The sequence below is a fragment of the Chanodichthys erythropterus genome, chromosome 11 (genome assembly GCF_024489055.1).
Source record: "Chanodichthys erythropterus isolate Z2021 chromosome 11, ASM2448905v1, whole genome shotgun sequence".
Classification (NCBI taxonomy): domain Eukaryota; kingdom Metazoa; phylum Chordata; class Actinopteri; order Cypriniformes; family Xenocyprididae; genus Chanodichthys; species Chanodichthys erythropterus.
Genome location: NC_090231.1, coordinates 58539718 through 58556140, shown reverse-complemented (window position 1 = coordinate 58556140; position 16423 = coordinate 58539718). Strand labels below are relative to the sequence as shown.

The window sequence follows — 16423 nt, the reverse complement described above, 5'->3', positions numbered from 1 at the left end:
TCAAACCACAGCTGAGTTATATTAGTTTAAATGGTAATGCATTCATACCTGTGGGCTTCTCTATCTCAGAAGTTTTACGGCCTTCTTTGTACTTCTGCTGTTTTTCACGTATGCGATTCATCCTGATGAAATATAAAGACTGAATATATAGAGTGACTAGAGCTCGATAAGTTTGTTCCACCACAGATTAAAAAAGTAAAAAAAGGTAATTGCAACTTTATATCTCACAATTTGGACTTTATTTCTCACAATTTTGAGTTTATATCAAGTATATGCAAGTTATAAACTCAGAATTGCAAAAAATAAAATCAGAATTGTGAGATAGAAACTTTACCTAATTTTCATATTATATAAAGGTTATATATCGCAATTAAATACCGTGACTTTTCTCATAATTGCGTGTTTATATAGATATAAACTCGTTTATAAAACAATGTGACTTTCTCAGAATTGCATTTGTATCTCACAAATGTGAATTTTTTCCCCAGAAATGTTTATCTCACAATTGTGACTTTCTTAGAATTGCAAGTTTGTATCTCGCAATAATTTTTTTCTCAGAATCACAAGTTTATATCACACCAGGGTTCCTACACATTTTCCATTTCAAAATTCCATACTTTTCCATACTCAAATTTCCAGACCTCCTTCCAAACGATTTCTGCCATTGGTGAGCCTCGGTCTCCTTTTCTATGTTTTTTGGCGCACCAAAAATATTCTCGCCTCTTTATAATATTAATATTGAACAACTGTACTCACATGAACTGATTAATGGATCTTGAGAGAGGAAATGTCACTGCTTCATGTTTGTAGTCCGGGTCCTACAGTCTTTTAGTGATTTTTAAATTAGTGTTTGATTGTTGAAATAAAGTTTTGTATTTAGTATTCATGTCCTAGGCCCTTCTCTTCTTAAAAACCACGTACCTGTGTAACTTTTGTTGGGGATAAAATCTACAAGTACTAATATATTCCGTTTAACAAGTTGTCATGACTTAGTTTGTTTCCCTTTCCGGCCATACCACTCGCTACATAGGCGTGAATATTTAATTTGTCTATTAATTCGATACATTTCCTTTATAGAGATCCTTCTGTGATTTATCCATCTGCTCTGTTCTCGACATTATATGTATCATATATTATATGTATCAAAGTATTTTATAGAGTAGCCTACGAGTATGAGTAGCACAAGCAGTTTCCGTAATATTTTAGAAATTCGTAACTCTATAAACATATTTGCAAAGTGAAAAGAGGTGAAAAAGGTGACATGTAGAAAGTAGATAGTTGTAGGGGGTCTGGGGGCGTCCTCCCCCAGGAGAAGATTTTTGTGATTTTAACATGTAAAGGAAGCATTCTGGTGCACTCTGAAAAAACAACATTTGCTTCAAGTAAAAAATAAAAAATAAAACATTTTGGCACCAGGGCTGAGCATTGACAAATTTCATAATTGAATGCGATTTTGATTCAGAAGCTTGCGATTTGATTTTGATTTGATTACCTTTGATTCAGTATTGATTAATTTGGGCCTATCAGGTACAGTACATGGCAAATTTCCTCAAAGAAAAAAATCTCTCAACTAATGCTGTAAACAATACAGGGAACCACAGCTGGTACGTCATTATAATATTAGGTTAAATTGATCGTAAGTTACTTACATATAGGCTAACTTACACACAAGGAAGTTTTTATAATAACGTTATAATAAAAGTGACAATTATTTTTCTACTCTTTATGTAGGCCTAAACATTTAAATGGTGACTGTCATAAAACTTTTATGTATTCAATATAGAAGCACATGTTAAGTACAAATACAATGAATATGTAATAGCCTATAGAGCATATATTTATCAAAATGCTCCTCTCAAAGTTCATTTTTGTAGCTAAATGATGAGTTATTGGACATTGTAAGGCTTTTCTGAGGTAGGCTAAATGTGACATTTTTACAAGCTGTTTTATTGACGCCTTTCTGTGGTTGAAACGCTGATTAATCGATTGCATGTGACATGACAGATTTTGGAAAGTTGTACTGTATCTTTCAACATACCTTCAGATGTTCATTCATTTTGTGTTGTAACTAGTAAAGCCAAAGAGATGTCTGGTTCACGAGCGCTACAGCGATCTGTCACGCCACAGAGCGCCAAGAAAGATAGTGACTAACTCCAGTCTATGGAAAAATAGTAGCCCATTTGCAATTCTTATGAGAATCTTGTGTCACACAGTCACTCACCCTGAAAAAATAACTCTGCGGATGTAAACGATTCACATAAATGATGTATTTTGATTCAAAACTGCTAATTTCGCCACAAAGTGACTAGTTTGCAGGTATAATAAATTAGAAAACTGAATGGAGGCAATAGTCTGGAAACACAAATATTTTTTCATACTCTGATTTCTTTTTTCCATACTTTTCCAGACCTGGAAAAAACTCAAATCAAATTCCATACTTTTCCAAACCGCGTAGGAACCCTGTCACACAAATGTAACTTTTTTCTCAGAATTGCACGTTTGTAATTGTGATTTTTTTCTCAGAGTTGTGGGTTAATATCTCGCAATTCTAACTTTTTTTATAAACTTGCAATTCAGAGGAAAACATTCAGAAAAATCACAATTACCTTTGTTTTTTAATTCTGTGGCAGAAATAAGCTTCCATATGTAGGACATTCTCTTTTTTATTCATTTATTTTTATTACGGCAAATAAAAAGACAAGGACTCACGATTCCTTTAGCTGCTGAAGTGACTTCTTCTCTGTCTGCTGATAGAAATGCATGTTCTTGATAATGCTGGCTCGGAAAAGCTCGAAACCCCTTAATGCACAGACACACAGAAAATAAACTTTTGAAAAATGTTTGGTTCTATTTACATCAACTTTTAAGCATCAGACAGAAAAACCCCTTAGGGTCACAGGAAAGATCTATAACAAGTAGAAATCTGACTTTGAATGCGTTGCATGAAATAACTGCCCTTTCTGATGTGTCCAGCAGGGGCCGCACTTACCGAGAGGCCTGTCGCGCTGAAGCTTGAAGGTCTGCAGTTACATGCAAGAAGTAAAAACTGAGGAAGACTCTCCTCTGCAGCAGGAGGAAGAAGAAGCAGATGCTGTCCCAGATAATGCCAGCCTCTTCCACAGGCAGAGAGCAATCTTTATTACACACTGAATTAGCTGAGGAAGAAACACACACACGATTACATTTGACTGTGCTGTGGGACTGTGATTTTATAAATGTTGTGCACATATCCTAGGAAAATATAGTAAATAAAGACATATTTAAAACATATTTTACAAATATTACAAGCACTGGCCTGCAAGTTCATCTCATTAGTAAAAAACACTTCTGTCATCAAATAATTGAGTATATTTTCATAATTTAACTTCCCTTGCCTCTTGCGGCATCACTTATCTTCTCTAATGATGAGGGCGGGGCAACCTGTCACTCACATGAGATCCACCAACAGCAAACCACAACCATCCAATCAATTCCCCACAGACAAAATCAAGCCCTGCCCAACATTTGTTCTTGTTTGAGAAGCCGTTTCACTCTGATATATGGCACAATAGGGAAAAAAAAGTCGTTTCATACCGACTTCAAGAACACTGCTGGCTTTATGTTATTATCCCTTACTCGTATAATAATATGACAATGTGCTTGACAACACGGAAAAGAAGGGAAAAGTTGCTCTAGGACAATGCAGCACAAAACTTACGGTCATAGTAGCCTTTGACGGTGCACACCAGACTGAAGAGCTGAATGACCCAGCAGAAGTTCTTCTGCATCTCCACCACAAACACACAGGCCAGGATCTAACACAAACGGGGCTGTTGTAACAAAGCTGCTCTCTTTGTAGTTGTTAGCACATGTTATATGCGTAGTTAAATCCTCACTCACCGACAGGATGTTCTTGGAGATGATCACAGCCACGTTGTACATGATGAGACAGTCCCACATGACCAGACGTGCACGTGACGGTTTGATCAGCAGCCGTGTGCCGAAGAGCAGGAAGAAGAAGCAGGCCATAAGATAACCCAACCCAAACACACTGATCCGAGTCGCTCCGGTCACAAAAACCACCGTCAGCACAAACCAGAACATGTACCGGAACACCAGGACCTTTGCCATGTCCAGGTAGGACCTACAACACGCAGAGAAACAGAGAGAGATGTTATATTTTAAATGACCAAATGCAAGGAACGTTCTTAAGAACTTCCACAATAATATAATCCAGCTGGAAAACTTCCAGTGAAATGTCACTTGTTGTAGTGTCAGTATCTTCAGTGTCCTGAGGTAGCTTTAACAGCATCTAGTTTATAATCAGAATATAGTCACTTAGATAGACTGGCCTAGAATTAATTTAGTTATTCAAATGTGAGACGGCATAAAAAAGAAGTGTCTCAGTGTTCTTCCTAGGCAAAATTCAATTCAAACATCAGTTTTCACACTTTTGTGTCGCAAGAAAAGTTATTGTTTTTCATGAGATTTTGTGAGTACTTCATACTTCACCTTGACAAAATGTATTTTTACACCTAGTAATTTTATAATGTTTAATATTTATTCAAAAGCGAAACTGAGTGTAAAACGTACAAATGGCTAATATGAGCCAATAAATGCTCCTCTGCTGCCATCTGATGGTTATAGTGGTAATTAATGTCTTTTTTAATTTTAAATAAAAGTGTTTTCTATCAAATGTTGGATTTTCTACATCTTGAAACATTCGGTTTTAGAAATGGGGACAATCTCAGAAGGATGAACAAATAATGTTTTTGGTCATCACATTAAAAATAACATTTGAAGTGCTGGAAAAATGTGCATGTTGTATGTTTTTTTTTTTTTTTTTTTTTTCAAAAGATGCATCTGAAGTAGGTATATTTACACAAACTGTGTAATGTAGCTCATGAATACGAATGAGAAATGAAATGTTACTCTAACATGAAACTAAAACTGCCAGTAGGGGGCGGCAAATCGCTGTCTTAAAGAGTAAGTCATTGAATCATTCATTGAACCAGTTCATTCAAACATCTGATTCTTTTAGTGGCCGTCATTATGAATAAGTCAATGACTCACTGAGTAATGAAACCGCTGTGTCACTCAGAGATGCATAACAGTTCTGCTGTGGCTTTGTTAGGAGTGAAATTGAGCAAAAACAGACAATATTGTGTCTAAAATGTAACACAATATTAACTTCTTGTTTAATGAACCGCTGCATAAATATCACATCTGCAATCATGCTGATATTCTGGGGAAAAAACGCAATCTTGCTTGTGTGGTATTGCTAAACTATACCATATGATATAAATAAAAGCCTAAAACCCATACAAGGACAATTCATGCCATCATATCTTGAAATTTGATGGCAGTTGTAGCCCTGCATCATGTTCGTAACTAAACTGTGTGCAATGTCAAATGTTAAAAGTGTTCATTTTAATGCGTTATGTGAAAGAAATTCATGAAGCAGATCTATTTGAATAATCTATTTGTAATTGCTACATTAATTATCTACAGAAATGTTCATACTGTTGTTTATAAAAGCAATGTCATGTTAAAGCTTCTTTTGCACCAGATCCCTGACAAGTTTTTATTTCTCATTCGTTACTAATGTACTTACCTGCAGTTGATGAAGTTTGGGGCTGGGTTGAAGGGCATATCCTCCATGGGGTCCGGGTTGTCTTTGTTCTCTCCTCCCATGACCATCCACTCTTCCTTTCTCTCATTTTCGAACACCATCCACTGCTGGGAGGCACACATCAGCAGAAGGAAGTCCGCTGCAACAGATCATTTGCAAGCATTTTATGCATTTTGGAGTCAATATAGCCACCTTATTTTTCAATGCGGAAGTAAATGATTTCCTGTGAATTTGTGAGATTCTCATTCTGGTAAAAAAACTAGAAGAAAATCAGTGTAGTCACAAATGAACTATTTGTGGCTTAAGTATCCGAATACTTTTTGAGGCCATTGTACTGTAGGTTGGAAAACTGGTGAGTAATTATATTGTCATTTTTGTTAAAGGTGTCACTTACATATGAGGTTCCTGGAGTTGGGGATGATGTAGAAGTCAGGTAAGTAGATCCATTTAACCAGAGCTGAGTGGATAGTCACTGAGGTTCTCCATCTCCAAGGGTAATCTATAGCCATGTGAGAAAGCTCAGGTTACCAGAGTCAGGTGACTTACAGAGAAAACTAAAGAGATGCAGGATGTGTTCTTGTAATTAATCTGTGATAATTCTTGGCCACTGTACACAATCATTATTTCGGTCTTATAATAATTTAAATTATCAGAGAAGTACTGGGATAAAAGTTTATAGTATGGATATAAACACTGATGTCTATGGTAGTGATCAAAATGGAGTAAATCACCTTGATGCTTCAAATAAAGATTGTATAAATTACATCGTTACACCAGTAGGTGGCAACAAGTGGCTGTTAAAAAATGCCATTGAAACACTCGTTCAAAAGATTTGTTCAAAAATACTGATTCATCCAGTAATAAAATAGGTGAAGTCTTTATGAGTGAGTCATTGAATCATTCATTCAACCTGATAAAAAAAAAAAAAAATGCACTCAATTAACATTTTGTCGGAATCTCTAGTAAATTGTGTTATTTTGTTTGATTGTCTATTCAGAATCATGAGAGAATCGTGATCCCTATTTTTTTTTTGTTTTTGTTTAAATCACATATCAAAAGACATTTAGTTCATATTAGGGATGACCATAATTAACCTGTTAACCAACAGTAAGAATTTTGACCTATTATTAGTATCAGTAATTTTCAATTACTATCAGTAATTTTCAAATACACTACACGTATCAGTCAAAATTGTATTTTTGAGAGAAAAAACAGATAAGTGTATATCAGATTTTATTCTAGCATTCAGAAAAAATGTAAAATAACTAAACGGTTAAAAATAAACACTAAAAATAATATGCTATTTAATAAAATCGTAAGATAAAAAGTGATGCTTTATGCTGCTATTTGTGCATGTAAAACTAATCCTTGTGGTATTTTAATGGGTCAGACACTTCTAATTCCATTTTAATTTAATTTAATTCTAATTTAACCTTTCAATATTGTCGGTTAACTGATAATGATCAGTTAAAAGGCACTGGCTGTCATTCAGGAAAAACAAGTAAAATGAACATCCCTAGTTCATATATTTCAACTGTCAACTAAAAATTTAGAGATCTGACCTCCAAAATCTTTACAGTGTGTTTGTGATGGCAAGAAATAACAGTTAAACCAAAACAGGTGTCGCACTTTACCATCTAACAGGGGACCAAAGGCATTTCATTCCATTCATTGTAAAAAGTGCTGACCTGCAGTTGTTACCTTAAAAAAACGATTTCTGCTTGATTTAACCCACAACACCTGTTTGGTTGCCTTTACATTTAGCAATATTTCAAATTCTGACTATCTCTGAATGTGATGGCAATGTTCATAGTAACACTAAAACAGCAGTTCTAGCCATAAAAATACACTCTACACGTATCAGTCTCAATGTCTCAACAATTCTCCAGAATCATGCAGCTATAGTATAATGTATCTGGGTAAGGTTGAATATACTTACGGTAACTGTATAATTTGCTATCATTTATTAATTTGTTAATTAATTAAAGTTATTAGAGGGGTTTTAAACACTTTAAAACAGGCTGACAGACCAGAAGCCCAAACATCTAGACAGTTAAAAACAGTCCATCATTTAAAAACATGTCTCAAGAGTCCTGTGTTCTGTACCATTTCATTGCTTTTCTCAAAACCAAGAATGCTTTTTGTGTTTCTGTGCAACCCATAGATTACTTTTAAGCTAGACAAAAATAATTGCTGTTAAAAGTGATTACTAATAATCATCCAGACATCACTCACCTATACAGAGGGCAGGAGGGATGCCCACACACAGAACATACTGGTATATCATGAAGACAACTAGAAACAGGCAGTACTTTGACCAGATCTTGGCAATGGCTGCTCTGCGTCGCCGCACCAGGATGGCCACCAACCAACAGCCATGGATAATAACCAGGAAGTTCATACGCTGGCCAATGACATTCACAGTCATGAGGAAACAGATCTAGATGTAAAAGATTATCATCAGATTTCATATTTGATGAGACTAATATTGTTATAGCAAGCGTTTCGTATTTCTGGTCTAAGAGGAACTCATACCTCAAGGCCAAACTTGTAGAAGCTGTAGTTGAGCAGGTATTTGATGCAGTACAGGAGACTCTGGTCCAGCGTGTCACGGATGGCCTGGGGAAAGATGACTGGAATCGTAGGAGGCGAGCGCTGCTGTTGTCTGTAGTGATGAATCTGGTGCCGGTACACTGTCGCCTCAAACACCAGCAGCATCAGGACCAGCAGATGATCCTAACCAGACACAACACAGAGCTAGAGTGACCACATATGATGGAAAACAAATGATGATAGCCATACTTAGTATTTTCTTATTATGTTTTTATCCAATTTTGTGTAAAAAAAACAACAACAACAAAAAACACATTCAATTAAATCAAAATGAGTTACGGTCACCTTCTTGACCAATGAATTTCAACTTTTTCAGTTGTTGTTGTTGTTTTTTAAATATACCATGTAGAGATTGAAATTGCATATTTTAGAGTTGAGCTCTATCAGCGACATCTCTTCTCTTCTCTGATGAAGAGGGCGGGGCAACCTGTCACTCACATGAGATCCACCAATAGCAAACCACAACCTGCCAATCTAGAACTAAGAGACAAAACCAAGCCCCGCCCTACATTTGTTCTTGTTCTAGAAGCCGTTTCATTCGGATATACGGCACAATAAGGAGAAAAAAAAGAGTAGTACAACTTCCGTTTCATGCCGACTTTAAAAAACAACTATATAAATTGTGCCAATTTGGCATATAACTCCAGGTTTCCACTTTAGTATTTGGCTAGTAAAGTAAATTTCTGAATGTGTGAATGGTGAATCTCACCTTGCTGTATCCAAGGGCAGTAGCATCTTTCCTAACACCGAACCAGTTGGCTGGATCCACAGGCGCTCTGTACAGGGTGGAGTTCAGCACTTCATCCGGCTCCAGACTCGTCTCATTGACCATTGGCTACAGATTCAAAAAGAGAAAGAGTAAACACTGTGTCCCCACCAGCAAGAAGTTATTTTTCTGTCCTCACCGAAAGTGAAATGTTTACCAACATGTCGTCTCGTCGCTACATCATGTTTAGGAAACGTCACAATTACCGAATGGAAAGAAACAAGCTGGCGAGAAATACAAGGGACATTTCAAGTCCATTAGGCCCCGGTTAGGCTGTGAGGCAAAATCCTGTCAGCAGAATAGACTAATTACTCTGAAGAGGAAAGTTTGGCCATTTATGTGTTGACAAGCCTTTTAAACAGCCAGCCTGAACATTTGTAAATCACCTGAGAGAAACAATCCACTTTTTCCCCTCAAACATCCATAAAACGCAAGACTAAACACATCAACTTTATCCACGCTTCAGGGTATTAGTTTAATTAGTGCTAAGTTTATGAGACCAGCAGCGAGACGGTGTTGCTGCTGTTAATCTTGGTACACGTGTGGGAGGAAGTGAACACTGAATGTGTTTAAAAGTGCCTGGGTAAAAGATTTTTACATTTTATGAAGAAAATGCGAGTACTTGCTTGTGCAAAAGTCATGATAGTAGGGTCTTCTGGGTATTTGTGTCCACACTTAAAGTCTGAATTATAACCGGATCCCAAGATAAAATAGATATGGCCTTTTTATCATCTACAAGATACAAAGTATATGTCTGGTTCTGAAAGATTATGTTTGAAAAATGACTAACGCTTCTCCTCTATAACCCACATGATGTGAGAAAACATGCATGTTAGTAGAATGGCGCAGGATAAATTATCAAAAAGTCCAATAATCTTACAACATTTTTGTTTTTGTTTTAAAAACAAACAAAAACAAGCCATTTTCATAAACCTAAAAAATGTCATCTTTATTATCGCCATTGCAAAATTACAATGGCATTGCAATACTTGGTTACAGGGTTTGTTCAAATTGTTAATATTGCGGTATGTAAATATATCCGTGAAGCAAAGAACTAACATTCTCCACACTTTAAAGCGATAAAATAACATTCATGAATGAGGAAAATAAAGAGCGGGACATGCATGATGTTAAAAAGCGCGTGAAAAAATATCTCAATGCATTACTCACGCTGACCGATTGAGTCCCCATTATAATGACCATTTGTATCCATATTAGTTTATGTATTAGCATAGCATACAGATACTCGATTAGCCTGACAGCTTAGTTTATACACGCATTTGCACTTACCCTACATGTATTCACAATCATCTTTAATGTAATTATGTGTTAAATTAAGTGTTAAATGTCCAAATATTTCATTAATGATGTTCAATTATTTACTTAATAGCCTATTGCTATATGATTATTTAGAATATATTTAGAAATTATTTTCAATTGGTTTTATTATGCACCAATTCGTTTTTTTTACGCATTATATAGTAAGCTATGTGCATTTTAAATTAATATCATTCGTATATACTTAGGATAATCATTAAATGACAGATTGTAAAGACCTGATTTCAAATGGGGACCCGATTTGACACCGACACACACATCAAATGCATATCACATCAGTGCATTCGGTCTTAAAGTGACAGCCGCCTAATAAACCTGCTGCTGTCTGTGTCATTAATGATGATCAAACAACAAAAGAGAAAGAGAAAATCACTCACTGATCTTGACTGAATCACTTTAGTAGCTTTAATAAGAATCAGTGTAAATTTTAATTTAGGCAGTGTCTTATTTTTACATTCGAAGATTACATTTTTGAACATTCAAGCATGAAAACCTATTCTAGTAGATCCCAAATAGGGCATAAACAGGTCCACACATCTATCTAACAATGCATGAAGTGTGTGTGTAAGCATGCGTGTTTGTTCTCTCTCACCGCGGTGCAGTTGTTGGAGTACTCCACAGGGTTGACGACACTGAGCTGGTACAGCATCTTGCAGACGATGATGACACAAACCCAGATGGTGGAGAGACAGGAGGCCATGGCTCTGAAACGGCCGTAAGGCATGGCGAAACTCCACAGCACCACCAGCACCAGGTTCATCGCAGATGGCTGTGAATGAAGGGGGGAAACGAGAAAGCAAGGGGAGGAATGTGTGAAACACTGGCATATTATCACTTCATAACAAGATAGACAGAAGCAGATGACCGTTTCTCCGGTGCACAGTTAAACTACATAAACAACTGCAACCAACATGATGAAATGGCCTCAATATGAGAGTGTGCAGACCTCCAAAAGTGCCACCCAGACGACAAAAAAAGCCACAATTTTGACAATGTGCAGCTCCAATACTCTCCAAATGAAACTCTGGACATGGGTCAAGGTGTCAGAGAACTTCCTGGACAGCACCATTAGTCTGTCCATCACCAGTCCCCACTTGCTGGGTATCGTCTCTGAGAATGGAGCAAGAATTCACACTAAAATTAGGGATGCATGTCGGTGACTGTTTGGGTATTGACTAGGGATGCATCGATGTATTGGCAAATAGACTGATAAAAGCAATTATTCAAACTATCGGCATCGGCAGATTTTTTAAAAACAGCCAATAATCAGGGCCGATTATATCCTGTCAGTCAAAAGGGGTGGAAAAATGTGTTCAGACTGCAACTCATACTGTATGTGAAGAAAATGGCCCTTATGTTGAAGTAAATGCGACAATAATGCATTAACGGTTTTAAAAAATAGTGACTCTAAAGCAGCTCTGAATCACCCATAGTTCAGGGTTCCCAGGTCCGCAGTTTTTCCCTACACCAAACATTATTTGTATCACCTCCCATATAATAATCGCAAAGAGATTTGTGCTTTGTTACTAGTGATAAGAAACAAAGTCCCAGCTTTCAAAAGAAAAAGCCTCAGAAGCCTCAGATTCTTTTCTTCCACTTTACTACAAGTTACTGCATGAAAAAACATGCATGAACATCAGAAGGTAAGTTAAAAGATACAGTACAACTTGCTGAAATTTTCAGTATCATGTCTCAAATAATTGCTAAATAAATAGCAGTTGAATATAATAGTTTGGGATCAGTTGTTCATTTAACCTCTAATATTAACGTAATGTACCAAATGAGAGGGTCCCTGTATAGTTTACAGCGTTAGATGATAAATAGAGGGTTTTTTTGGATCGGTAGACGTCGTTCTGGAGAATCGGCTATCGGTATCGGCGGAGAAATTTAGTATCAGTGCATCTCTAGTATTGACCCATATTAAGTGTAAAATTCCTTTCATTGAGCTCCATCAGCACAGTGACTCTCACCGTCAACCTCTGATGGATCATCGCCCTGATCTGTGATGAGATCTTCCTCCTCAGATCTGACTTCCTCTGTGGATCGGACCAAATCCGGGTTCTCTATTCCTCTCTTCCTGTGGGGAAATTAACAGTGATAATAAGAGCATTTCTTGAATATCTCAAACATTTCTCACGGAAAGCAACAAATCCTCTGGGAATGTGTTGGATTTAAATAAATATCGGCAGAAAACGCAGTTTTATTATTTTAAATATATGATTAAAATAATGTATTTTAACACGTTACATGCACTCGTACTCTAGCCACATACCAGTTATAATAGGGGGTGTACACTTATGCAGTTACGTTGTTTTAACTTTTTTTCTACGTATTTTTTCTCTGAAATGTGTCACTTTGGTTTTTAGTGGCATTGCATAAGTTGTAATTTTATATTAAAGGTGCAAAAGTTCTAAGATGATTTTTTTACATCACAAAAAATGGAAAAACAAATGTTGTGGAAAAATGGTGGAACAACGCAATCTCCCGACATGTATCTGCTGACGAAGATATTTGGGAGCATTTCGGCTATCTAAAAATGACTCAAGATTGGTTGAAGATGGGTATCCATAAATGTTCTCTGCTTCTGGTTCCTGATTTTCAGTTTTTATTACATAATGAATGAGTTATATTGAAAATTTGAACAAATGCCTATAAATAGCATTCAAATTTAATAGGGATGCACAATATATCGGCCACCATATTGGTAATGGCCAATATATGTTCATTATGTTCATATCGTTATCAGCCCATGAGAAAATATGGCCGATATATATTAAAGCAGATAAATAATGGACTATTTCCTTCAGCTGAGACACTTCAGATGCGCACTGTCCTCCATGATGTTTTGAATTGCTTGAAATATGAGTCTCTTCAAAAAGACAAAAAGACTACATAAAATTATAATGAGAATATTATAATCGTGTGCCTGGGACATGGCTTTTGTTTTTGCAACCATGCTCTCAAAAATTACATAAAAATTTGGATTTAGAATTATCGGCCAATATATCGGTTATCGGCTTTCAAATCTAAAGAATTATCGGTATCGGCCAAAATGTTCATATCGTTGCATCCCTAAAATTTTATTTAATATTTAACCAAATACGTTAACTCTGACGGCTGTAAATAATTAATGCCTTTTAAATTATTCTAAAATGTGTTTTATTTTGGTAAAATAAACTAGTCTAGAATATCTGTATGCGTTAGTTCAGAGGTAATGTGGCTCATGCCTGTGGATGGGAGTGACGTTCTCCAGATCGGTGATCTTCATGAAGGGCTTGTGGAAGTAGTGTAGCTGGAGAATACAGGCCAACAGGAAGAAGCCTGGGATCAGAATACTGGTGAAGAGCTCCGATAGTTTAAACGTCTCCAGTCCCACATCGGCCAACCTAAAGATGGAGAGCCACATGCGATTATCACATGCATGCAATCAGCATAATAAGGGGCTATATGTAAGATTTTCATGTATTCACATTTTTATTGCCAATGTGTGAACAGCTTGTAATGAAAGAGAAGTTACATAAAATCAATTTCACATGTATGCTACGTTTTTTTTTCCAATTTTGGAGCTCAAAAGTCCCAAACTCTTTCAATTTCATTGTGTTGAAAAGACCTGCAGGAACATTCAGGCAAATTGTGTTTTTGTCAAAGTCCTCATCCGCACTGGATTCAGAACGATGATCAAAACAGAATGTGTAGATCGAGTTCATCAACACCCCCAAAGCTTCACAGTTGTTTCCTCTTCATGGGTTCAACGTTTCATTCGGCAACATTAGGCAGGTTTTGATTTATATTCTATTTAATGTAAGCAACATTTCTATCGCTTGTTTCTGCTTCTTCTTTGTTTGTGTTTTGATCAGAAGATGCATAACAGCACCCCCTACCGTATAACAGCGAAAACATGGATTACTGGAAAAACTCATTAAAGGGATAGTTCACCCAAAAATGAAAATTTGATGTTTATCTGCTTACCCCCAACGCATCCAAGATGTAGGTCACTTTGTTTCTTCAGTAGAACACAAATTATGATTTTTAACTCCAACTCGTTGCGTATAATGCATGTCAATGGGAACTTATATACTTCAATGAGTGCTAGACATCACTTTCATTGTCAGAGCGCGATCAGACCTCACTAACCGAGTGCTGAACACAGTTGGACATAGTTAGACTGACAGACCGCAACGAGTTGGAGTTAAAAATCATCATTTGTGTTCTACTGAAGAAACAAAGTCACCTACATCTTGGATGCCCTGGGGGTAAGCAGATAAACATCAAATTTTCATTTTTGGGTGAACTATCCTTTTAATGATGGGGAAAGAGTTAATCATCTGAAACACTTGCAAATAGTAAACAGGTAAGCAGGAGACATACTGCTGTTCTGTGAATCCAGTAAAGTTTCCCCAATAGCCTGGAAAGTCCTCAAACTGAAAGGTGTATATAGCAATGAGCACCACCATGGTGTAGGCCACCACCGTCCACCAGAAGGCCTTCAGCAACCTCCTCCAGAGAGAGTAGTACACCTACAGAGAGAGAGAGGTGGTTCAACAACTCAGTTTTATGAATAAATTGAGTGAAGATCATTATATGTGGGCTGGTAAAAGTGTACCTGGTACAGGCACAGGCAGAGCAGAAACAGCAGCATGTAGACGATCTTGTAGGCTACGAGCTTTCCTGCGAAGCTGACCATAATGAACATGCCTCCGCACACGTAGATCCAGTACTTAGCGTACAGACTCATCACCATCCCACCCAACACCTTCAAAATCGACTCATTTCGCCCTGTGCTCTCTGAAAGAGAAAAAGAGAGATGCTCAAACTTCCCTGTCTGTGGTCAAATATGAAGAAGGACTCAAATACACTGCAGAAAAGCACTTTTTGATGGTTTTTTCCTAACACTCTTAAAAATAAAGGTTCTTTATTGGCATGGATGGTTCCTTTAGGAAGCTTAAACCTCCATAGACCCTTTCCATTGCACAAAATAATCTTTACAATGACAAAATGTTCTCCAGGGGGACCAAAAATGGTTCTTTAATGGCATCACTGTGAATATCCCCTTTTAAGAGTGTAAAAATTTTCAATAGTTCTTCAGATGACATGTGACCTACTTTACAGTACTTACGTGGTGCTTTATCATAACAGCTCAACTGTCTTTGCTTTTTTTTGTGGAAAAGAGCAGCTTTAACAACATACAAAATTCCTCCTTTTGATTTCTACGGAAGACATATGATTCATACAGGTTTGGATTGACACGAGCATTAAATAAATGAGGACAGAATTTCCATTTTTGTTTAAACTAGCCCTTAATCAATTTAAATTGAGTGTGAGAAAGAAATGGGAACAATAGATGAGGTGGAGCAGGGAGGGAATTATGAACGCTTTGATAATTATGACTAATAGACAGCGGTTAATGATTTAATGTCCTGAAATTTATAAAAAAAAAATGAATCTTTGTGGTTAGAGCCTGTGTTGCCAAATCTGACGTTTTCCCGCAAAATTGGGCTACTTTAACACTGTTGCTGCGGACTGTTTTTCATGTCCGCGAGTTGAAGCGACCTCAAATTACATGAAATTTAGCACAATTTACCAAAGGAACTCCACCAAAAACGCGGATTTTACCGGGGGACCCCCCTGAAATGTGATTGGGCTAGTTTTGAGTAGCAATTGGGTGGGTTTTGTTGTGAAAACCTGGCAACCCTAGTTAATAAAATGACAGAAAAGTCATTAGCTGCATTTACATGGACCCTAATAATCAGTTTGTAATTGACATGGCATAATGACATATGAAGCACTGAACGAGCTGTTGTTGTTGTCGAAGTAAAGATTTCACTCTAAAATTCTCCTTCCACTCATCGTCTGTGAAGTCATTGCTTCGGACTCTCAGGCCACATGTTCGTCGGATCATTATTTTGGTCTTACAATAATTCAAAATATCACAGACGTAGGGCTGGGCGATGTATCGAATGCTTTTGTCACGCGCATTTCGTCAGTAAAGCCGGTTCCCTGATTGCCGCTAAATCGCCATCACCTGCTTTCAAATGAAGCAGCATTTAATAGACAGAGCCGTAGTTCACTGATAACACACGCAATATCGCGTTCAA

The 16423-nt window shown here is 36.9% G+C and overlaps 1 protein-coding gene across 2 annotated transcripts in view; it reads right to left on the bottom strand.

Annotated features, from left to right (window-relative positions):
• piezo1 (piezo type mechanosensitive ion channel component 1 (Er blood group)) overlaps window positions 1-16423 on the bottom strand; it is a 100097-nt gene that overhangs the window by 21082 nt on the left and 62592 nt on the right. For both annotated transcript variants that reach the window (XM_067400236.1, XM_067400238.1), the window contains 16 exons: window positions 14932-15113; window positions 14697-14845; window positions 13556-13714; window positions 12299-12405; window positions 11275-11438; window positions 10921-11097; window positions 8934-9059; window positions 8147-8347; window positions 7847-8051; window positions 6006-6110; window positions 5594-5750; window positions 3880-4123; window positions 3698-3794; window positions 2990-3155; window positions 2710-2799; window positions 49-122 (listed from right to left, as the gene is read on the bottom strand). In XM_067400236.1, coding sequence (XP_067256337.1) covers window positions 49-122; window positions 2710-2799; window positions 2990-3155; window positions 3698-3794; window positions 3880-4123; window positions 5594-5750; window positions 6006-6110; window positions 7847-8051; window positions 8147-8347; window positions 8934-9059; window positions 10921-11097; window positions 11275-11438; window positions 12299-12405; window positions 13556-13714; window positions 14697-14845; window positions 14932-15113 — 2403 coding nt within the window. The remainder of the gene's footprint in view (window positions 1-48; window positions 123-2709; window positions 2800-2989; window positions 3156-3697; window positions 3795-3879; window positions 4124-5593; window positions 5751-6005; window positions 6111-7846; window positions 8052-8146; window positions 8348-8933; window positions 9060-10920; window positions 11098-11274; window positions 11439-12298; window positions 12406-13555; window positions 13715-14696; window positions 14846-14931; window positions 15114-16423) is intronic.